The 25,000-nt window shown below is 42.3% G+C and overlaps 2 protein-coding genes across 2 annotated transcripts in view; one reads left to right on the top strand and one right to left on the bottom strand.

Annotated features, from left to right (window-relative positions):
• Positions 1-89: 89 nt before the first annotated feature.
• kics2 (KICSTOR subunit 2) lies at positions 90-6,743 on the top strand (the record flags this gene model as incomplete). Its single annotated transcript, XM_080051225.1, has 5 exons — positions 90-450; positions 1,936-2,227; positions 4,909-4,957; positions 5,427-5,999; positions 6,546-6,743. The coding sequence occupies exons 1-5, from the start codon at positions 216-218 to the stop codon at positions 6,741-6,743; spliced, it is 1,347 nt and encodes a 448-aa protein (XP_079907351.1). The 5' UTR covers positions 90-215.
• A 7,390-nt stretch (positions 6,744-14,133) lies between these two features.
• The window catches only part of LOC307268402 (SLIT-ROBO Rho GTPase-activating protein 1-like), a gene marked incomplete at both ends in the record, with an annotated part of 56,873 nt that continues 46,006 nt past the window's right edge, over positions 14,134-25,000 (bottom strand). Inside the window, 5 exons of the mRNA XM_080051020.1 lie at positions 14,134-14,586; positions 15,864-16,029; positions 16,456-16,626; positions 18,285-18,416; positions 20,652-20,832. Of these exons, the coding sequence (XP_079907146.1) occupies positions 14,134-14,586; positions 15,864-16,029; positions 16,456-16,626; positions 18,285-18,416; positions 20,652-20,832 (1,103 nt within the window). The remainder of the gene's footprint in view (positions 14,587-15,863; positions 16,030-16,455; positions 16,627-18,284; positions 18,417-20,651; positions 20,833-25,000) is intronic.

The raw sequence follows: 25,000 nt of genomic DNA, 5'->3' as shown, positions 1-25,000 counted from the left end.
CTATCGCCACTGCAACTTCGCTTAACGTTTTTAATTTGTCCCTCTTGACTTGCCGTAGTATTTACATCCCCAAGTGCAGCCAACATGGCGTCGCAGGGTTAGCCACCTAGCTTCCAACCCACTTATTTTCAACATTATCGCCATTTTAAGTAAACATTCCTAACATATTACTATTAATATCAGTGTGTAAAGTGTGTGTGAATTCATAACGAATCATGACGGAGGTAGAGGAGTTGAGGCCAGTCCCCAGAGAGGTCGCCATATTGGAGAGTTTCTTCACGCAGTTGGGGATGTTTAGCTTCGACCGGGCGAGGGACTATGTGGAGAAGGAGAAAGACAACAGCAGCCGGAGCGCAGGGCCGATGTGGGCCTCGCTGCTAGCCGCCCTGGGGCACCTGGCCGCGGCCGAGAAAGCCTACCACCACCTCACCTTCCTGGGGCAAAAGATAGGTAAATTAATGCGGGAATATAGCACGTTAGTATGGGTTCTTATGGATTAATATAAGGCCTATATACAAGTTAATTTAGGTTAATGTTGGTTATATAGACTCCGGGAAAAAGCAGAGAACGCCTACCACCACCTCACCTTCCTGGGTCAAAAGATATGTTAATAAATACAAGTTATTATGGGTTAATAATCCAGGTTAACTACGGGTTAATATAGGTTATAACTAAGACAATGTAGTTAGTTCATACCATCACCAGATATTCTTGGGTCAATTAAGGAAAGGTCAATAATTAAATAATGTAAATGCAGGTGTATAAACCAATTTCCCTTTATGATGAAAACATGTTTGGTATTAACAAAACTGTATTCTGATTGTAACGTCGCAAACGAACAGTGACTTATTTCCAACACCAGATGGCGATGTAGCACATGAAGAAAAAGGTTCATGTACAAGGGATTTGTCATGTTGTGATTTCATGATTTTACATTTCCATGATTGATTGATTGATTGATTGTCTTTATTTCGAACATGCAATAAAAAAATAGATGAATAAATAACAAACAAACAAAAGCAAAACAAAGAAATAGAATAAAAAAAATAAAAAAAAGAAAAACAGACGTGCTCGAAAGGGGGTAGGAGGAAGTAAAAAACTTATCTAGTCCTACCCCTTAACAGATCAATTTTGCTTGGATAGATTATGTTATTAGCATGTCAGTATAATAAAAAGCTATAATAATGCATATATACATGAGTACCGAATCATTTTGTGCATATATATATATATATATACACATACATACATACACACACACATATACATATATATAATAAACAATCATATATATATATACTATAAACTATTTATATTACATTATAAATACCCATACATGTATATTGTAAGTTAAGTTGTAATAGTGCAATAAACATACACATTGAGAACATATTAAAAATAAAGTCAAATATGTAAATATGCAATGTACAAAACAAGAATAGTATATATGATAAGAGATATATTTGCGATTATTATTTTAAAAACAATTACAAAAAGAGATGTAGAATAAGTTATAAAAAAAGAATAGAAATATAAAATTAAAAATTATTAGTTGCTTAAAAAACAGTTATGAAAATATTATAAAAAGAGAGGTGTGTGCTGTGCAATTTTTGGAAATGCGCAGATTGCTTTAAAATATTCTGATTCAAAGTCGAATGGATATTTCTATCATTTCTAATAAAGATTTGTTTTTTCTCTCTCTCTCACTCTCTCTCTCCCTCTCTCTCCCCTTATCTCTCTCTCCCTTCCTCTATCTCCCTCTGTGTGTGTGTGTGTGTGTCTCTCTCTCTTTCTCTCTCTCCCTCTTTCTCTCTCTCCCTCTCTCTCTCTCCCCTATCTCTCTCTCCCTCCTTCTATCTCTCCCTCTCTGTCTGTCTGTCTGTCTGTCTGTCTGTCTGCCTGTCTATCCCCCCCTCCCCCTCTCTCTCCGTTTAGGCGGCCAGTCGTTCTTCAGCCGTAAAGATTCCATCCGATCTCTCTACACTTCCCTGTACAACGAGCTGAGGAAAGTCGTCATGACTACGTCCCGTCACTCACAGCCAAACCCCGCCTCCTACCTGGAGGACCTGCTGTGCCACCTATCAGAGCAGCTCTGCCACTTCACACAGGCGCGCATGGAGACCGCAGACCTCTACGAAAAGATGCATTCACTGGCCTCACACAAGAGTATAAACTCAGAGGAACTGCTGACCACACTGGAGGCTACCATGAGCAAATACAGCACAAAGTAAGACCTGGCTGAAAGTAAATAATCACTGACTTCACCTTTAATTTCACTATGTTGGTTCAACATCTGGATAGATAGATAGATAGATAGATAGATAGATAGATAGATAGATAGATAGATAGATAGATAGATAGATAGATAGATAGATAGATAGATAGATAGATAGATAGATAGATAGATAGATAGATAGATAGATAGAAAGATAGATAGATGCATGGAGACCGCAGACCTCTACGAAAATATGCATTCACTGGCCTCACACAAGAGTATAAACACAAAGTAAGACCTGGTTTGAACTGGTAGAAAATACATTTGGTCAAGTAGCTAAAGGTGGAGTCAGTGATTCTGGAGAATTTTACACTTTTTGGAGACATTCACTGATTTTGACAAAGTGATTTTGACAACAAGCGTTCTCCAGAATCACTGACTCCACCTTTAATTTCTAAAGGGAAAAATATTGTCCTTTATACATCACTATGTTGGTTCAACATCTGAAGTTACTGGATAGATAGATAGATAGATAGATAGATAGATAGATAGATAGATAGATAGATAGATAGATAGATAGATAGATAGATAGATAGATAGTTAGTCTTATAGTTGGGTTATAAGAAATACATTGTTAGAATGGAAGATAATCAGTTGTAAGAACAGTTAAATAAGAATAATATGGTATCACTACTTTAACGTAAACAAAGGCTTTGAACGTGTTGTACTTGCTTTGGCCTGGATTCTACTTGAACACAAATTAATTAGTGCGGAAAAAGTGTGTGTGTGCGTGTGTGTGTCTGTGTGTGTGTGTGTGTGTGTGTGTGTGTGTGTGTGTGTGTGTGTGTGTGTGTGTGTCTGTGTGTGTGAGAGAGAGAGAGAGAGAGAGTGACGTATTGGGGTTAGAAAGGAGGAAAAATAACATTGAGCTTAATCCAGCGAACGCAGGTTTTGCAACTTTCTCCCCAGAGAAAACGTCAGCGAAAAAATGTGTCCTGAAAAATGTAGCAGGAACATAAAAACTTCACGGTCGAACTGCAGCAAGTTCACAGCTCAACACACACACACACACACACACACACACACACACACACACACACACACACACACACACACACACACACACACACACACACACACACACACACACACACACACACACACACACACACACACACACACACACACACACAATCACACAATCACACATCACTGCTCTCACCGTGCACTGAAGGGTGAAGGTGATGTGTTCTCATCTGGAGAAATATACAGTACGCTCCCAAAATAGTGTGTGTGTGTGTGTGTGTGTGTGTGTGTGTGTGTGTGTGTGTGTGTGTGTGTGTGTGTGTGTGTGTGTGTGTGTGTGTGTGTGTGTGTGTGTGTGTGTGAGTGAGAGAGAGACACTGCAGGGAAAAAACATTCACCTGCGTATATATATATCATTGTGAAACTTTGCCAGTTGATTACTTACATTAAAACAATTCTTTTTTGTATACAATTTTTTTTCAGCCATGTTGAAAAAAAATTACAAATTCGGCAATATATAACTAATTATGCGTACCATTTGCATCCCTCTAAAAAACAATCCATTCATAAGTACCAAAATATAATGTCCTATATTGCATGCAGTGTCTCACCCTAAAGGAAAATGTATTCTTAGCATTTCAATGTGACAAAATGAGGCCAGCCCAGCAGCGTGCATATTTGTTTTCTTGCTTGTGTTGCTGTTTTACCCCTCGCTCCTTCTATGGCAGAACATTTTAATTCCCCTTGAGAATATGGTTGCATTCCGAATCGCATACTTTCTACTATATAGTATGTAGAAAAAAGATTTAGGATGTCCCGATTCTTGTGGCCAGATTTAGGATGGTTAGAAGTACCCGGATGTCCTACTTCATGCGGCCAAGATTGTTAGTGTTGAAAACTGCATCCTATTTGGGCGATTCTGACCCACAATCCAGTGCGCACGTGAAGTGACGTCACATCGACGAAGCCTCCATATGAAAACAAACAGGGATGCGACGGATATAAAAGCAAGAGGCAAGATCAAGGCGCAATGTTATGATGAAATAAGAGAGTAAAGTATGTCCCAATAGTATGCCTACTGCATCCTAACTAGATTATTTTTATCGTCGGATGTAGTATGTAGAATACAAAAAAGAAAGAGTATGCGATTCGGAACGCAACCTATGAAATATAATTTATATAAAAAGTTTTGTATTATAGATGATTATATAACCTAGACAGAGGTCTCACAATCTAGGATAAACAGGACCCATAGCATGAGCTGACAGAGGCACTGTTTCATGACAGTAAATGGATAAATTTGCCCTGTGTTCCAATCCCCATACTTCCCTACTATTTAGTATGCCAGAAAAAAAAGATTTAGAACGTCCCAACACATGCTCGTCAATTGTAGTATGCTGAAAATTCATAAATCTCCCTTAACTCCAATAGCATTTTGGAGTATTCGTCTTTATTCTTGACATTTCTCGACATAATGAAAAAAAATCTTCCTTATCTGATTTTTTCTGATTTTTTTTCTCTCCCATGGCCCTAATAATGTTCTGTACTTTAGTATGTAGTGAACTAAAAAGAAAAAGTATGTGATTTGGAACGCAGGGTGACTCAACACCCACCTCTGTGTTACGTTTTAACTCTTCCCCCTGTCCTCCTCTCTCCTTCTCTCTCAGGTTCCACCATCCAATCCTGGGCCGTGTAGAGGAAGGCTTCCAGACAGAGGTGTGTGCATATTATTATTATTATTATTATTATTATTATTATTATTATTATTATTATTATTATTATTATTATTATTATTATTATTATTAATAATGAATTGTGCAATACAGAGTATATCAGCACCATCATAAATCAAAACTAAGTAATTTTGAGGAACCTGGAACCTAGAATATGTTTGTAAACCAAACTGTGGGCCCTGCTGCTGTAAACAACAACAACAACAACAACAACAACAACAACAACAACAACAGTGAAACAGTAGCTTTTCAGGAAGCTTTCTAACTTCAAACAGTGTTCCAGGGATCACATTTTCCTGTGAGGAAAGTTTATCAGAATATACCTTAAACATTTTTTAATTCTCTGACACATCCAAAGTTACACAGTGCACCTTTAAATGTTCATCAAAATGCACTGTTCCTATTTTAAATGAATGAAATCTTCAAATTTCAATTTCTTTTTCTTTTCTCAGGTAGACGTAGTGAGCCAGTTGCTGCGCTGCCAGTCCCAGGTGTCCGAGTGGCATTTCCTCCCCGCTCTGCTCAGCTTACACGAGGCCAACGCTAAGCTAACGGCGTGGGGCCAGCTCTTCCAACGGCAGAAAGAAACCCGCAAACACCTCTTCGGCGGGCAGTCGCAAAAGGCCGCACAACCCCCTCACCTGTACCTCTGGCTTCAGCGCTTTCAAGCCTCGCTACTGGCCAAATTCAGCTTCTATTTCCACGAAGCGCTAAGCCGGCAGACAGTTCCGACCGATATGAAAGCGCTGACAACCCGAACGACCCCGGACTACCACGGGAAAATCTCCTCGTTCATACGCAAACACGACGCCAGCAATGTATCGCTGGTGTTCGATAATCGTGGCTCGGAAAGCTTTCAAGGGCACGGCTACCATCACCCGCATTCGTACAGGGAGGCGCCCAAAGGAGTGGAGCAGTTCCCAGCTATAGTGTCACTGCCGTCGGGCGAAAGGCCACTGACTCACTGGCCCAATGTTATCATGATGATGGGAGACCACGCAGCCGAGCTCAACACTTTAGACAAGGTAGGGGATATTTTAGATATATATTGTTTTTTAATTTTTTTATGGGAACAATTTTTTTTGGTTACACTTCACAATAAGGGCACATTAATTAATTGTTAGTAAATGCTTAACCAAGCATTGACTAAATGTAAAAGATGCTACGAGGAACTTTGAAATATTTCTGAAAACAGTCTCATTTTTACTCTGATGATCATAAATTATATGTAACAGCAAATGAGACCATCAGTGCAAAGAATGCTATTTTTATATAGTTTTTCTTAAAGCCTTTGTCATGGGGTATACGCTCACCCAGGAACAACAGCTGGCGTGGTAAAAACACTACCGCTTTTTATCCAAATGGGGAGCAAGAATTACCACAAACTGAAAGTTCCTCGGAGCACCTTTAATGTACCCTTAGTGTAAAGTATAACCATTGTTTTTATTGCAAATTCACATAGCACATTCGCAAAAAAACATATTTAAATAAAAAATAATCCCCTCTTTCCCCCTCCCTGTCTCTCCCTACACCCTGTATATATTTCTAATGTTCCATGTCTATGTTTTAAGGTGGTCCATTTCTACGATGACAAAGTGCAGAGCACGTACTACCTGACGCGGCCCGAGCCCCACTTCACTCTGGTGGTGATTCTGGACGGACGGAAGTCAGAGAAGGATCTGCACATCTCAGCCTTTCTACAGGAGATATCTAGCTCTCTGAGGAACTCTAAACCCTTTAGCACGCTCAAGCCTGGCTCTAAGGGATGAGGGAGGGAGGGAGGGAGGGAGGGAGACAGGCAGGGAGGGAGGGAGGGAGACAGGCAGGCAGGCAGGCAGACAGACAGACAGACAGACAGACAGACAGACAGACAGACAGACAGACAGACAGACAGACAGACAGACAAGCTCTCTGAGGAACTCTAAGCCCTTTAGTACGCTCAAGCCTGGGTCTAAGGGATGACAGACAGGGAGGGAGGGAGGGAGGGAGGGAGAGAGACAGGCAGGGAGGGAGGGAGGGAGGGAGAGAGAGAGGGAGGGAGGGAGACAGACAGGCAGACAGACAGACAGACAGACAGACAGACAAGCTCTCTGAGGAACTCTAAGCCCTTTAGCACACTCAAGCCTGGCTCGAAGGGATGAGAGGGAGACAGACAGACAGGGAGGGAGGGAGAGAGACAGGCAGGGAGGGAGGGAGGGAGGGAGGGAGACAGGCAGGGAGGGAGGGAGGGAGGGAGGGAGAGAGACAGGCAGGGAGGCAGGCAGGCAGGGAGGGAGGGAGGGAGAGAGACAGGCAGGGAGGGAGAGAGGGAGGGAGGGAGGGAGGGAGACAGGCAGGCACACACACACACACACACTCAAACAAACATGGTTCAAAGGTATGACAGACAGACAGACAGACAGACAGACAGACACCTATCTATTCTACATTTTCCTTTAGAAGATTTTTCCGTGGTCCAACTTTTACTTTACTGTGTATTTCTGTCAAATAATGTTCCAGTCAAGAGACCAAAGATGATGATGTGAATTTGATGTGAATTTATTTGACTTCCACGGTGCCTGAAAGTGTTTGTTTATTTAAAATGTATTGATTTATGAGTTTAATAAATTTGCATCAATCATGGTTTCTATGTAAAGCGCTTTGGGGCTGAGAAAATCGGCTAGAAGGCGCTATATAAGTCAAGTCCATTTACCATTTACCATGTGTTTTGCTTAATTTTCTGTGATTGGGACAGTTTAAATAAAGTTTTGAGATGCTGCTGACTCGTGTCCTTAACAATAAATGTTGGTGGGGTACACATTAAAGCTATAGTGCGTAACTTTTTCGTATGAATGCATGTCGGTTACATTCAAGCCATCGCCAAACGAGTTGACATAAAGTTGATTAAGCCTATCAGCTCCACAAAACTCTCTCTGTATTTCTCAGTATGGCAGCGTTTACAAACTGTTGCCCCCCCCCCCCCCCTCCCCCCTCCTCCCCTGACACTGGTACAGGAGCTCAGAAAAATCCCAAGAAATGTTTCAGTTGTTGATTCTACTGCTAAGAAGAAAAAACCTGGACGTACAGCAGAAGGTATAAAATCCATGTGTGAAGGCTTACCTCATGTAGATGCACCGACATAGAGTGTTGTTCTTATTACTCAGAATTTCCTAAAGGGGTTAGACAGAAGTTACATACTGTAGCTTTAAGTTACATTACCGAGAACACAAAAACTGTTTATACACACACACACACACACACACACACACACACACACACACACATAACAAAAAGGTTGACTCAGTTGTATGACTTTGAATTCTAATTTATTTCAGATGTATTTATTTATTTATATTATAAATTACAACACGTTGATACAATCCATTTGGCTATAGTATGAGCTCGTCGTTAGGGAAGCTCCGTTTGTCAAACACAGCAACTTACACTTATACAGACAAAAAAAATAATAAAAATAAAATCAAAAAACATTTCCAACCGTTATGATGAAACACATTCAAAGTAATTCCTCCATTTTTAAAATGTTTTAAATCTTTAAATTTTAAAATGGCACCACCATGTTTTATGATGATGCTTAAGCCCCTATCTCACTGGGCTGCGACAGTGTGCGACAAGTTGGAGACACAAAATTGCGAGAAAATGTGCGAATTTTGCGACAATTTTCCCTTGCAATCTCACTGAGTTGGTTCCTCACGACACGTTTGCGAATGTCCTGGCCAAAACTTTGCCGGGAGGTCGCATTTATGTCTCGCGAACGTCTGGCGAGCGTCGCACGAACGGAATGTCAGTCTCATTTTTGTCTCAAATCAGTCGCAATTTAGTTTCATATGTCGCCAAACCCTTGCAAAGTTGTCTCACATTTCTCGCACTTTCTGACTCGCGGAAACTAAATTGAGAAGGGTTTGCGACGCGTTTGGGACACATGCGACCACTCTGAGACTATTTTGAGACTAGATTTGTCGCACACTTTTTTTTGAACATGTTCAAAATTCAAGCGACAGGACTGCGAGGCTCTGTGACTCATGAGAGGAAATTGAGACCCCCCCCCCCCCCCGCGAACGTTTGGAGACAGTTTAGAGACTTGTTTGCGAATGCAGTCTCCAACTTGTCGCAAACAGTCGCAGCCCAGTGAGATAGGGGCTTTACATGCCAAAGTTACACAATCCTATACATCAAAGTGCAATGTCACAATGGGTTAAATCGCTTAACGCTAGAGAATTCATAATTCAGTAAAATCTACTAAACACTTTTTATGATTATTTTATCCAGAGTGCTGCTGCTCTTCGTTTCAGGACATGCGTGAGTGGACACCCCCCTTACCCCCCCCAAAAAGACAAGGATCTAAAAAAAAGGCACTTTCACATACACACACACACACACACACACACACACACACACACACACACACACACACGTACGTTTGTGTACTTGTAGAACTATTTTTGTGAGGACCAATTTGAGTTTTAGACCTTAAGAGTGAGGACATTTTTGGAAAGTGAGGACATTTTGTCCGGTTCTCACTTTGGGACAGGCCTTTAAAGGAGCTGTTTGAGGGTTAACACTAGGTTTTATGTTAGGGTTGGGGTTAGGCAATTAGTGTTGAGTGTTGATGGTAAGGGTTAGAGTAAGGGGCTAGGGAATGCATTATGTCAATGAATGTCCTCACAAGAATAGCCGTACATGTACATGTACACACACACACACACACACACACGCCCCATTTTAAATCACCACACACACACACATCAGCCCGGTCGGAGGCCACATTCAGTGTGCTGTTCAAGTGTTGTTATAATTAATTTTTTGGGCAATTTTACAGACAAGAGCCCCACCCTGTTAGCTTATTGTGAAATTAAGGTTAACTAGTGACTTCAGTGACTACACACACACACACACACACACACACACACACACACACACACACACACACACACACACACACACACACACACACACACACACACACACACACACACACACACACACACACACACACACACACACAGAAAGAAAGTGGCATGCTTTTTTCTTTTTCTTTTTGCAATCGCACAAACGTTTCAACTTGCACTTGCGTGTCGGGGCACTCAAGGCAGCAGGCATGAATTATCTATCATCTATTTCACTATTCTAGTGCTTCTGTACTTACAAGGAAGCCGAACAAGGGCAGGCAAGCAGGACACACACACACACACACACACTCACACTAACACACATACACACACGAACAACAAGAACAAAATCATACATCCACCACCACCCGTCCCAGAAAAAAGTTCTGTCCAAGCTCCCTCCCCTACGGAAGCCCTAAAAGGACATACAATCACACATTAAAAATACATTAAATATTAAATGCCGTAAAGGTAACTCAAGATCACATGTTAATTTACTTAGCACGAGATTACAAGATTTAGTTTTTTCTCGAGATATCATTATTAAACTTTGCCAGTTGAATACAGACATTAAAACAATTATTTTTTGTGTTGCAATTTTTTTTCCTTAAAGCTGGGGTGGAGGATTTGGATTCGGGGAGAAAATGGCAGTTGGGATAGAGATTTGAATCCAAATACCTCAACCGCTCCACTTGTTCTCTTTGGTCCCTCCCCTATGGTCCCTCCCTGACACGCTCTACACCAACAAAGTCGTGCCAAAGTGAATGGACAGTCCCCACAGCCAATAAGAACAGAGAATCGGAGCCTCGCTCTGATTGGTCAAAGTGTACAGCTCATGTTAACTTTGACCAATCAGAAATCACATACCCCAGCTTTAAATGTTTTAATAAATATGCAATATCTTACTAATTATGAGTGAATTTCCATCTCTTTAAAAGCCAAAAAATTTAAGTATTTTGTTGGATAAAGCCAGAGTTAAAATCTTAATTTAATTTTTATAACATATTAGTGTTCTAACCTTTTACAGATCAGATTTTAGATACATCCTTTTTTAATTTATTTTATAAAAAAAAATAAAAAATACTATGTACAGGTCTTAAATACGCATTTTTTGGCACGTTTTTTTTTTCACATGATCTCAAGATAACGGCGTATAATATTATGAGTAACAAAAGGAAACGTGCTCAGTTATCTCTTAATGACGAAAAAATTCACAAAATTTCTAATCTTTTTCCAGGAAAATACACAAAATAAAAACGTATGATTTTTTTTTTGTCCGTTTAGGGCTTCCGTACTTGCACCAACTCAACCATCAGACCCTGTTTGGGAGATAAAAACACGAGAAGGCTTTAGCGAGTCGCTATCCGCAACGCACCGAACATTCAAAGATGGCCGAACAGTCAGTATTTTTAACACATTGGCTGTGTTTGAAAAGCCCTACTAACGTCCTCCCTCCTACATACTCAACATGTACATACTACATACTAAAAGCCCTACTAACGTCCTCCCTCCTACATACTCAACATGTACATACTACATACTAAAAGCCCTACTAACGTCCTCCCTCCTACATACTCAACATGTACATACTACATACTAAAAGCCCTACTAACGTCCTCCCTCCTACATACTCAACATGTACATACTACATACTGTCTACTTAACCATCCATTGTGTATGCGAGGTTCGTCGGACCGTTTACACTGAAGTATACAGAAGCAATAAAGAATAAAAAAAAAAAAAAAAAAAAACTTCTGTGTTGTTTGAAAAGACGCAATGCATTGTGGGGCTTGTGTTGAGTAGGAAAAGTGACCTATCGATCCATTCACAAAATCTTCCTGGAAGTATAAGTACTCATCCGGGCATTTCTCGCCTACCCAAACTGGCATACACAACCACAACATACTCAAATTGACGTTAAAATGAGTATGAGTAGGACGTAAGTATGGCTTTTAGTATGAGTAGGACATTAGTTTGGCTTTTAGTATGAGTAGGACATTAGTTTGGCTTTTAGTATGAGTAGGACGTCAGTAGTGCTTTCCGAACACAGCTTGGAATAACATTCATTGAAGGAATAGCGTTATAGGATTAGGACGTTGGCTTTTTAATAGTGAGTTTGGTGTCACTGAATACCTCAAGAGGCGATTTTTTTTTGTGGTTTTGAGGTGTAAGTGAGCGTAGCAGCTTGAAAACATATTTAAAAAAAATGAATTTATAAAGACACACAAGACAGCGTTTGTTTGAAATGTCTTCGTCCGTCTTTCCAAACATTGTCTCTTAGTAGTAGGTCCTTTAGTTACAGATACAATTTTTTTTTAATGTTTTTTTTTTGTTTTTTTTTTAAGAATACAGCAGCCTCTGATGTACCGAAGAGGATTAGGGACAAGGGAAAGAGAAGGAGGTTTTGTTTTTCAATATATAGGCTTCTTTGAGAAAAAAAAATGGAAATGTCGAGAAATAATGTCGAAAAAACCATTTTATGGAAAAAGTCAAATTATCGACAATTACAATCGAAATGTTGAGAAATACGTTTAAATAAAGTTTGTTGAAAAAATTAAATGTCGAAAAAAAATCGTAAATAAAATAGAAATTTCAAAATTAAACTTGAAAGTTCAAGACGGCGGTGTCAATTACTCGTAAGCGAAATTGTATTAAAACAAAAATGATCATATATCTTTGCTACGACCTAATTTTTACTGAAACCAGATGTTATTGAGTTAATTGATGCTGTAGTTCGAATCTGTCAACATCTTTCCCACCTTAAAATGTTGAGTTATTTCTCAAAAATTCAACTTAATTCATCAAATTTAATTAAACTTTTTTTTTCCCACATTTCGACTTTTATTTTGAAACTGCATAATAAAAACAACAACTTCCTCCTTCCATTCCTCTCTCTCCCTTGACCCCTTAATCTCTCCCGTATCTTGGCAACAGGCTCGTTCATCTATCTCTTCATCCCTATTTCCTTTACAGTACAGCCAACATTCACGTCACTGAAACTACAATTTTTTTTTCATTACTTCGCAGCTGGACTACAATTCCCATATTTCCCATGTCCCCCCCCCCCTCCCCCCCCCTGTGTCTCTCGTTTCCCTCAAGCAGTTTTTCTTTTTAGCTTTTAAAAAAACCTTTTTGATAAATGCTTTTTCGATACAATGGAGAAAGTAAACTCCTAACACACCAAGAGAGTTACATAACCAACCTTTGACAACACGTAAATATCATGGCATATTATATCATAAAAGGTCATTTTCATGTCATATATATATTTAGTTTATTATTACTACATTTAAAACCCTTTTTCGTCTTGATTCCTACCATTTCTACTATACCCTCATAATGTTATGATTATACACACTAGTAACCCTGATCTCCTTCTTATTCTGGCCCCTAGTTTATGGCCCCGGGTTAGGCCTGATTTTGGCCTTTTAAAAATTAAAGGTGTAGTCAGTGATTCTTGAGAATGTTTGTGGTTAAAATCACCTTTGTTGTGAAAAAAATCAGTGAATATTTCGTCATGATTCACTACCTGTCTGTACTGTGTGTGTGTGTGTGTGTGTGTGCGTGTGTGTGTGTGTGTGTGTGTGTGTGTGTGTGTGTGTGTGTGTGTGTGTGTGTGCAGAAAGATAATCTGATGTTTTAAATGCACAGTTTAGGCTCTGTTAACTGGTATGTAAAGAAAGTGTATGTAAACAAAGGGGCACATTGTACCTAGTGAAAGGCCCGTTTACAGAGCCTAGGCTGTGTAATAACACTGGCTTTTTTTTTTCCAGCGCACACACAGTACTGACAGGTAAGCGGATCATGAGGAGATATTCACTGATTTTTTTTGACAGAAAGTGATTTTGACAACAAGCGTTCTCCAGAATCACTGACTGCACCTTTAACTGGCCATTATGCTTCTCTTTCCTTTTCACAGCTTAGAAGTTGTAAGTTAATTGTCACCATAGCCTTTGAATAAATCTTTACTTAAAATCTTTTTTTTAAATGTTGGCTCTTTTAAATTCGCTATCTACAGTGGGCCACCTTTGGTTACATACCTTAACCCTAACCCTTGTTTACACACCAGTTTACAGAGCCTAGGCTGTGTATCAACCCCAGTATTTTTACCCATCACACACACAGTACTTACATATCTCGGTGGATCATGACCAAATCCACCATATCCACCAATTTCTCCCAAAAAAAGTATTATTATTTTTTTTTCACAACAATCAAATTCCAAAATCACTTACTCCCCCTTTAACCATAACGTTTTCAACCTGGCTTTACTTTACATGGTGCAGGATTTGTCCAGGGGCGGAGGTGGGGGTAAGGGTGGGGTGTTACTCTTAGGTGGCACCACAGGTTTAGGCCTTAGCGCCGGCGGCCTCAGCGGGACCCCTACTCGAGCAGCTACCACGGGCTTGAACGAGCCTAGCGCATCTTGTGGGGAAGGGTTGGATGGTCTCGGAGGGGGTCCCGGAAGTGGACTCATTGGGCTTAAAGGGCTCATAGGACTGGGTGTTCCAGGGGTGCCCGGTGTGCCTGGCGTGCCCGGGGTGCTAGGGGTGCTGTGCGGGCTAGGGGATTCGGAGGAGAAGCCCGTAGTGGTGGAGGAATTGGAGGACATGTTCTTGACTTGGTCCAGCGTGTCCAGGACGACGTCTGGGGCGGGACGGCTGCAACCGGACCGATCCAACTGACGCAACTCGCCCAGAGCTACGGTGACTGTCTCCTCTATGTTCTAGAGAGGGGGGGGGGGCAGGGGGGAGAGAGAGAGAGAGAGAGAGAGAGAGAGAGAGAGAGAGGGAGGGGAAGCTCATTAATATTTTAATTGTATAATAATACTTTTTCTCCTCTTGAGGTAATACGATTTTTTAAATGTTATATTGTGTTTAAAAAAAAATTCTATGCATTTTTTTTTAACTTGTTTTTTTTCTTAATTATCATTATTTTTTATTTTGTGTGTGTCAGTCTGTACACAGCAAATACGTCGGTGTTAAATGGTGGGTGTTGGTGTTAAATATAGAGTGTTGGTGTTGTATTAACACCGCTGGGGGACAAAATGACACTGCTTGTAATTTTTTTGAGAAGATTAAGTTGTCAAATCTGGGTGTTGTTTACATCGTCGTTAAATTTGGTCATGACGTAGATACTAGCCACGCCTACAAATCATTCTCCTTCTCTTTGGGGCGGCAGTGGCGAAGTGGGTAGGGCGTTCGCCTCTGGTGTGCAGGGTCGGAGGTTCGATCCCCCGTCTCCCCGCCACATGTCGAAGTGTCCCTGGGCAAGACACTGAACCCCAAATTGCTCCCGATAGTTAGCTTAGTTAGCTTAGCACCCTAGTGCTAAACCTACCCTGCGTGGTAGCTGCTGCTATCGGTGTATGAATGTGTGTGTGACTGGGTGAATGTGTACAAAAAACAATGTAAAGTGCTTTGAGTCTGTGATAAACGGAGATATAGCGCTATACAAGTCCATTTACCATTTTTACCATACCAACCGCCATTTTCTTTCATATCTGGAGCTGACATTGGAAGATAACTTTGAGAAAGTAAGTAGATTTTTCAATTTTAACAATGAGAAGTGTTAGATTAACAAAAAATGAGTGTTACCTGTTTAACATTTTTAAAAGTGTTACTTTAACACTGTTGAGTGTGGACACATATAGACACTTTGCTGGTGTTAAATTTGACACCCTGGGTGTTAAATTAACACTCACGAATTTGCTGTGTACCTGTGCCAGTGTGTGTGTGTGTGTGTGTGTGTGTGTCTGTGTTTCTATCTATCTATCTATCTATCTATCTATCTATCTGTCTGTCTGTCTGTCTGTCTGTCTGTCTGTCTGTCTGTCTGTCTGTCTGTCTGTCTATCTATCTATCTGTCTATCTATCTATCTATCTATCTATCTATCTATCTATCTATCTATCTATCCATCCATCCATCCATCCATCCATCCATCCATCCATCCATCCATCCATCCATCCATCCATCCATCCATCTCTCTCTGTGTATATAAACCTGTGCCAGTGTGTCCGGGTCCATCCCTCTGCTGCGATGTGATTCGTTGAAGCCGGAGCAGGACCGTCTGAGGGGCGTGTCTTCCGCCCGCCTCAGTGAGTCATGGCGGCTCACCGTCATGGTAACGGTAACCGCGCCCGCAGCGGAACGGCGCCGTCGCTCGGGGCTGCTGTTGTCAAGGGGCGGAGTCATCATGCCGAAACTGACAGAGCAAAAAAAAAAATGTCACGTTGAATTAGCTAATTTCTTTAGCTGATTCAATTCTTAATAAATAAAAAAAAGGGGAGGGAGGGAGGGAGAGAGAGAGGGAGAGAGAGAGAGACATAGCAAGACAGAGAGAGACAAAGAGAGGGAGAGCGAGAGAGAGAGAAAGTAAGAGGGAGAGAGAGAGAAAGAGAGACATAGCAAGACAGAGAGAGACAAAGGGCGAGATAGAGGGAGAGAGAGAGAGAAAGTGAGAGGGAGAGAGAGACAGAGAGAGAGAGAGACATAGCAAGACAGAGAGAGACAAAGGGCGAGAGAGAGAGAGGGAGAGAGAGAGAGAGAGAGAGAAAAGTCTTGAACAAATAAGTAATATTTTGAGTATTCTCACCTGTCTAGGGGGGGTGTCATCATGCCCTGCCCGCCGCCGCGTCCTAGCAACAGTTCCCGGGGACTGAAGTGTCCGGTAACCGGGGGGGAACTGTTACCGTGGCTACAGTGGCTGTCGTTGGAGCGGCCCAGATTACGCCGAAACAATCCCTCGGTCCTCTTCCTCCTGTGACTGACAAGAGAAAATAACATTAGTGTGTGTGTGTGTCTCTCTCTCTGTGTGTGTGTGTGTGTGTGTGTGTGTGTGTGTGTGTGTGTGTGTGTGTGTGTGTGTGTGTCTGTGTGTGTCTGCTCGCTTTGTAGGATTTGTGCTTTATACAAAATATATACTTCTATTTAACTAATATCCACATTTTTTAAATGTCCTGTTAAAAGGTGCATCGAGGAACTTTCAGTTTGTGTTCATTCTAGCGCCCCCCTTTGGACAGAAGCGGTAGTGTTTTTACTACGCCAGCTGTTGTTCCTGGGTGTGGGCGTATATACCCATGACAAAGGCATTATGAAGCAATATCACATGAGAGGGAGCAATGTTGTCGCTCTATATCAGCGCTGCTGTGATTCGGTCGAAGGTACGAGGCATTTAGAAAGGTTTTATATGGCGCCTTTCAGGGCACTCAAGGTCGCCTAACAAGCATAAAACAAGGCAAAAACACAATTTAAACAAGTTTAAAAAGCACAGAGCTTGCAGCAGATTTTCAGTCCATGGGTGAGTATGCCTGCCTAAATAAATGTGTTTTAAAGTGGGATTTGAAGGTGAGAGGTGAGTCCATATTTCTAATGTCCGGGGGAAGGCTGTTCCAGAGGCGTGGGGGAAATAATTAATATATTGTTTTTTAGCACTGTATATCTGCACGTCCAGCAAACTTGTGTTTTTCCAGCAGACTTAGATTATAAACTGAGAGTGAGTCACAAGAGAAGCCGCCGTGCCGTGTTGCTGACAGTCTGATGAAGTTCACAGGTATTTTTAGATGTGAGAGAACAAGCTGTGTGTGTGTGTGTGTGAGTGTGAGTGTGTGTGTGTGTGTGTGTGTGTGTGTGTGTGTGTTAATGGGCGTTTTATACATCACAGACCTAGTGAAGGTCTCGGTCTCTGGTGTGTGTGTGTGTGTATGTGTGTGTGTGTGTGAGTGTGAGTGTGTGTGTGTGTACAGGTACATCTAAAGAAGTAGAATATCAAGGAAAGGTTAATATTTTTCCCCTTTCATATATTCTAGATTTCTTACACATGAAGTGAAATTAATCTAGAATAAACAGACTTTTCAGTGTGTATAATGAATCTTTTCCATGGAATTACATTCTTTTTTAGATGCACCTGTATGTGAGTGAGTGAGTGAGTGAGTGAGTGAGTGAGTGAGTGAGTGAGTGAGTGAGTGAAGGAGTGAGTGAGTGAGTGAGTGAAGGAGTGAGTGAGTGAGTGAGTGAGTGAGTGAGTGAGTGAGTGAGTGAAGGAGTGAGTGAGTGAGTGAGTGAAGGAGTGAGTGTGTGTGTGAGTGAGTGTGTGTGTCTTGAGTATGTGTGTTTGCGTGCGTTTGCTTTGTGTGTGTGTGTGTGTGTGTGCATGTGTGTTTGTGTGTCTGTCTGTGTGTCTCTGTCTGTCTGTCTGTCTGTCTGTCTGTGTGTGTGTGTGTGTGTGTGTTTTCTTGTGTGTGTGCATGTGTGTCTGCTCTGTGTGTTTGTGTGTCTGTGTGTGTGTTTGTGTGTCTGTGTGTCTGTCTGTGTGTCTCTGTGTGTGTCTGTGTGTGTGTGTGTGTGTGTGTGTGTGTCTGTGTGTGTGTGTGTGTGTGTCTGTGTGTGTGTGTGTGTGTGTGTGTGTTTCCTTACATGACAGACCTGGTAAAGCTCTCTATGGGCCGTATGTCTGTTGGAGAGCTCAGTTCGCTGCGGGAGCGTTTGTCATCAGTGCTGCTGCTGCCACCGTCGCTGTCTGCCTTCTGACTCACTGTGTCAGACATGGTCTCAGCCCTAAAACACACACACACACACAGAGCACGTACGCACACACACACACACAGAGCACGTACGCACACACACACACACACACACACACACACAGACGTACACACAGAGAGCACGCACATGCAGACACACACACACACAGAGCACGTACGCACACACACAGAGCACGTACGCACACACACACACATGCAGAGAACATGCACATGCAGACAGACAGACAGATGGACACACACACACACACGCACACCAAGCAAGCACACAGACAGAGTACACACACACACACACACACACACACACACACACACACACACACACACACACACACACTTTTAATTACTGTGTAGGAATGGAGAGCTGGACCAACACACACACACACACACACACACACACCAATTATCAATGAACTGATCGATAGTGTGCGGTTAGAGTAAAGTCCCCTCTCGTCCAATCAACGAGGCCTGAGATCATGTGACCAACTAATCAATTAATCAATTAGTCAACGGATCAATGTGTTAACGAGAATACAAGGATTTGAGTTCAGGCTGCACGGTCAAAATAAACCAATCAATATCATTTGTTTGTTTATGACCAGAAACCCATTAAAGGTCTACTTCACCGGTTGGAATATGAAGGTGTATTGAACTCTGAGATCCTATGAAGTATAAATGTGCAAAAAAAAAATGAAATCGGATCATCCTAGCCTGAGAAAAGGCAGAAAGAGTGTTTTATTGTCTCACTGTCTAACCCTACAGTTTCCTTCTTGTGACATCACAGTAAGGGTTAGGATTAACAGGACAGCTGGGCCAAGGGAAGACTGAGGGAAGACTGAGGGAAGAAAAACCTCATTCATTATATTATAATAGTGATTTTATAATGATAGAATGCTGGTTCCGTATGGGTGAAGTATTCCTTTAACTATAATGCATTTACATAAGTATAAAGTTCATGACTATCACTTTGCACACTTGCTCACTTTGAGGAAGTATAAGCAAAGCAGAAGCAGGGCAAGTTTATTTCTATAGCACCATTTCAGACACAAGGCCACTCAAAGTGCTTTACAGGAGCAAGATTAAAGCTGCAGTGTGTAGAATTTTGGGTTTTATTTCCTAGCAGATTTTGTAGAAAGTAATTATAATATCCATAAGTACATTTAATTTAGTGCATAATAGCTGAAATTTTTTTTTGAATTATTATTTTTTCCCTTAGAAAGGGTCTCATATATGTCCATATTTCTGCATATTTTGGACCAAGGCCTAGTGCCGCCATCTTGAAAGTGTCATAGTTGGAATGTCATCAGGTGCATTGTTTAAAATGTAGAATTGTTCTTGTCCTTGAAGGCCACTGTAGCTTCTGTTATTGTTCTAAAGGGTTGGGGTTACCCAGGGAGTGTTGCATTCTAGAACTTTGTAGAACTTTCTTGATGATGTCATATTACACACTGCACCTTTAAAATACATCAAGTTAAAATTACACATTAGAAAAGCGAATGGAAATTATGAACAGAAATAAAACATTTAAATTAAATAAATATATTTTTTTAATATAATAAAAATTACACGTGAAAAGGGAAACAGCCCCACACACCACTCCCACAAACACACACACACCTCTCCTTGACCAGTGTGTATTGATCGGACGCTCACTCAGTCACTCAGTCACTCAGTCACTCACTCACTCACTCACACACACCCCACACACACCTCTCCTTGACCAGTGTGTATTGATGGGGTGCACTCACTCACTCACTCACTCACTCACTCACTCACTCACTCACTCACTCACTCACTCACTCACTCACTCACTCACTCACTCACCCCCCCTCACACACACACACACACACACACACTCACTCACTCACTCACTCACTCACCCCCCCCCCCCCACACACACACACCCCTCAAACACACTCACTCACTCACTCACTCACTCACTCACCCCCCCTCACACACACACACACACACACACACACACACACACACACACACTCACTCACCCCCCCCCCAAAAAAAACACACACACACCCCTCAAATACACTCACTCACTCACCCCCCCTCACCCCCCCTCACACACACACACACACACACACACACACCCCCCCCACACACACACACACACTCACCCCCCCCCCCCCCCACACACACACACCCCTCCAACACACTCACACTCACACACACACTCACACACACACTCACCCCCCCCCCCCCCCCCCCCCCCCTCCAACACACTCACACACACACTCACCTCTCCTTGACCAGTATGTACTGGTGGGGCACCAGGCCGCGGCTGCCGTTGATGCGTCCCTCCCACCAGTCCTGTGAGGCGCGCTGGATCAGCTGCAGCGTGGCGCCCTTCTTAAAGGACAGCTCTCTGCCCGACCGCCCCGCGTAGTCAAACCTCGCTACGGCCTCCACACACTCTCCTTCTGATACACAGACAGAGATATAGTGAGGGGGGGGGGGACTGTGTGTGTGTGTGTGTGTGTGTGTGTGTGTGTGTGTGGGGGGGGGGGACTGTGTGTGTGTGTGTGTGTGTGTGTGTGTGGGGGGGGGGGGACTGTGTGTGTGTGTGTGTGTGTGTGTGTGTGTGTGTGTGTGTGTGTGTGTGTGCATGTGTGTGTGGAGAGCCAGCCGTGGAAATGAACATGGGCTTGTCATTCAAACGTCTTTGTTCCTCCAACGTTTAAGTCCTCTCTCTTTTCATTCAGATAAAGAGAGAGATGGTGTCTCCATGGCTGCTGTTCCCATAGCAACCTCTCATCACTAGGAGACAGAGGCTGGGAAAGTTTATTTTTTTTTTTTTATTTAACCTTTATTTTTCCAGATAAAACATTAAGAACAGTTTCTTATTTACAATATTGATCTGGTCCAAGAGGCCCCACTAGGAGTAAAGGTATAAATAACAAATACACAAGCATGACTCACTTAGACAAATATAAAACGGATGTACAAATGCACAGCCTATGTACAGTAACAAAATAGAAAACACTAAAGCACTAAAAACTAGTCGGGACGGGCGTAGAGGTCTGGACAGGGTGTAATAAATAAGAAACAACACAAAAATTAAACGAATGTATGCGTGTGTGCGTGCGAGCATGTGTATGCGAGCGGATGCGTGTGAAAAAAAAAAAAAAAAATAAAAAATAAAAATTAAGATGTGTCAATGATATATTGTGTGTGAAGGGTGTATGCAAGTGAGAAACACTGGAATCAACAGGAGCAGGGGGGGTCTACTAAAACAATGTTAAGTTTCTGCTTGAAGGCAGACTGTGAAGTAAACGCTGTAAGTTTGAGGGTGTCTTGAATGTTGTTCCAGTCAAAAGCTGCTGCAAAATGAAAGGAGTTTCGGCCGAAGGTAGTCCTGGTGAGTGGGTTACTGAGTTTGATAAGCTCAGATGATCTTGTGCGGTAAGTGCTTCTGGAGAGGTGGAGAAGGGAGGAAAGGTAAGACGGGGTCTTGCCCAGGAGTGTCTTATAAATAAACTGGAGCCAATGTCGGAGTCGGCGGGTTTGGAGGGAGGGCCAGTCCACCAGTTTGAAAAGTTCGCAGTGGTGTGTATGAAAGGGAGCATTGGTGGCAAAGCGGATAGCTGAATGGTGAAGAACGTCCAGTTTGTGTAGCGCTGTTTTTGAAGCCATTTTATAGATTGTATCACCATAGTCAAGGATGGGCAGGATGGTCATTTTTACAAGTGTAAGTTTAGCAGAGCGTGTGAAGGATGCTTTGTTCCGGAAGAGAAAGGCCAATCTGGCTTTCACTTTAGTCTGAATATTGTTGATATGGACGGAGAATGAAAGGGAAGAGTCCAGCCAAAGCCCTAGGTATTTGTAGGACTTGACAAACTCCAGTTCGGAGTTGTCAGCGCAAAGGATCTTGGGTGGGCTGGAAGTGTTGTTTTTCCGATCGAAAAGTATGCATTTTGTCTTTTTAGAGTTGAGCCGTAGATGGAGGTTGTGGAAAGAGTGCTCAATAGAAGTGAGACTGTCCTGAAGAGTGGAGGCTGCGGAGCAGAGAGAAGGGCCAGATGCGTACAGGATAGTGTCATCAGCATAAAGGTGGATGCTGGAGCTGCCTGCAGCCTTGGCCACATCGTTAATATAGATGGAAAAGAGCATAGGCCCCAAGATTGATCCCTGAGGCACCCCTTTAGTAATAACTAGTGGCTCCGACAGAATGTTCTCTGTCTTGACCTGTTGGATTCTGTTAGTCAGGTAGCTGGCAAACCAGTTGCAACAGGTGGGGGATAAACCAATGCTAGAGAGCCTACTCAAAAGGGTCATGTGATCAACTGAATCAAATGCCTTGGCTAGGTCTATAAAGCTGGCAATACAGACCTGCTTGTTGTCCAAGTCAGTAATGATGTCGTCAAGGACCTTAAGTGTGGCTGTGATGCATCCATGGCCAGAACGAAACCCAGATTGAAGATCAGACAAAATGTGATTTGTGGTAAGAAAAAAATTCAGTTGTTTGAGGACCAGCTTCTCTAATACTTTAGCCAAGCATGGCAAGATGGAAATAGGCCGGTAGCAATTGGGGTCGGCGCTAGAGCCACCCTTAAAGAGGGGAAATATCAAAGCTGATTTCCAATCAGAAGGGAATGTGGAGAGATGAACGGACAGGTTGAATAACCTTGTGATTGGGTCAGCAATAAGATGAGCGGCGGCTTTGAGAAACTTTGGGTCCAACCCATCAAAGCCAGCAGACTTATTTGGGTCCAATCGGGAAAGTTCATCCCGAACCTCAGAAAATGAGAATGGTTTAAAGGAAAAGCTAGTGGTGATGGAGGGGGAGGGCAAAGTGAGTGGTGGGTCAGCAGAAGTGAAAGCTAGAGTGGAGTTTACAAAGTATTGATTAAAGAGAGAAACCATGCGACACTTGTCGGTAATGACAACCTTATCAAAAACCATGGATGCAGGTAAGCTTGGAGAAGAGAGTTTGTTTTCCATGGACTTAACTGTGGTCCAAAACTTCCTTGCATCAGTACCACACGTTGTCAGCTTATCCTTAAAGTAAGAGATTTTGGCTGACCTGATGGCCTGGGTGGATTTGTTCCTGCATTGCCTGAAGGCAAGCCAATCAGCTGGAGACTTAGAGGTTCGAGCTTTTCGCCAAAGATAATTTTTTCGACGAACAAGTTCTGCCAAGTCATGAGAAAACCAAGGGCTAAGGCGATTCTTAATCCGGTATCTTTTCAGTGGGGCGTGTTTATTAATAATAAGGCTGAAAGTGTTCTTAAAGTAAGACCAAGCGTCCTCAATAGTGGTGAATAAGTTGAGTCTCTCCCAGTCTGCGGCAGCAGTGTCATTGAGAAAGGCCTGCATGTCAAGCTTCTTCACACAGCGCTTGGATACAATTACTGGGGGGCGTTTGACTGAAAAACCAGAGCGAACGCAAGCAATGGCACAATGGTCGGCCAAGCTATCGCTGAAAACCCCAGAACGGTAGCTAGAAGGATTATTTGTAAGAATAATGTCGATCAGTGTAGAGGATGAGGGAGATCTAGGGTTGTGTCGAGTGATTTCAGTTATGAGTTGAGTGAGGTTTAAAGCATCAAATTGTTGAGTAACAGTAGCAGGGGGGTTTAGCATATTCCAGTTCAAATCACCCATAAGGATGAATTCAGATGAGATAAATGGGACCAAAAGCTGACTGAGAGTTGTTAGTGTGTCAGCAGGGGCATCAGGTTTTCTGTAGCAAACAGCAACAGAGAGGGTGAAGCGTAAAGACAGTTGTAGCTTGAGCACCAATAATTCAAATTGCTTGGGAACAGACTTGGATAGAGCAACAGTGCAGTTAATATGATCTTTAACATACATGGCTACACCACCTGCTCTAGAGGATCTGTCCTGACGAAAAACATTGTAGCCTGGAATTGAGATTTCCATGTCGGTGGTACTTTTTTTCAACCAGGATTCAGAGATGGCTAGGATATCTGTGTTAACAGTATGTACCCAGGTTTTCAGAACATCAAAATGCCTAAGTAGACTACGAATGTTAACATGTAGGAAACCTAAGGATGTACTTTCACAGAAGTTTTCAAAAGTCAAGTTAGATGCAGTGGGCATAACAGGAGGTTCAGAAATTGTCAGGTTAAGAACAGTAGGAGTATCTATAACTACAGAAGGTCCTGGATTAGGATGTACATTGCCAGAGATGAAAAGCATGAGAATGATTAACATGCGCTTGAGAATAGTACCAGAGCAGTGATGTTGTTTACATGTGCCAGATATATTATTCATAATCAATGGGAGAGGGACAAACAATTGATCAAGAAACATGAGTGAGTAAAGTGGAGTAAGATGAGTTACCCGCATAGTAGGAAGTCCAACAAACTTAGTGATCCAGTGAGAAGGGACATCTCTGTGCAACAGGTGAAAGTCCTGTGTGCAACTACCCTGGGGCAGAATAGCAGGCTTGACTGAGTGCACATTAGTAGGCCCAGTAGAATGAGCCTGCGCTTGCAGCAGGATGATGAAAAGCAAAGTCCAGAGGGCAAATGGAGATTTACTGAGAAGGCGCATGATTACGCCAGAAGACAGGGCTGGTGGAGGTCAGCAGGCCAGAGGAAGCTAGTAGCCTGCTGGTAACAAGCT

This window comes from Ammodytes marinus (genome assembly GCF_949987685.1).
Source record: "Ammodytes marinus genome assembly, chromosome: 22".
Lineage (NCBI taxonomy): Eukaryota > Metazoa > Chordata > Actinopteri > Uranoscopiformes > Ammodytidae > Ammodytes > Ammodytes marinus.
This window is presented reverse-complemented; position numbering and strand designations above follow the sequence as displayed.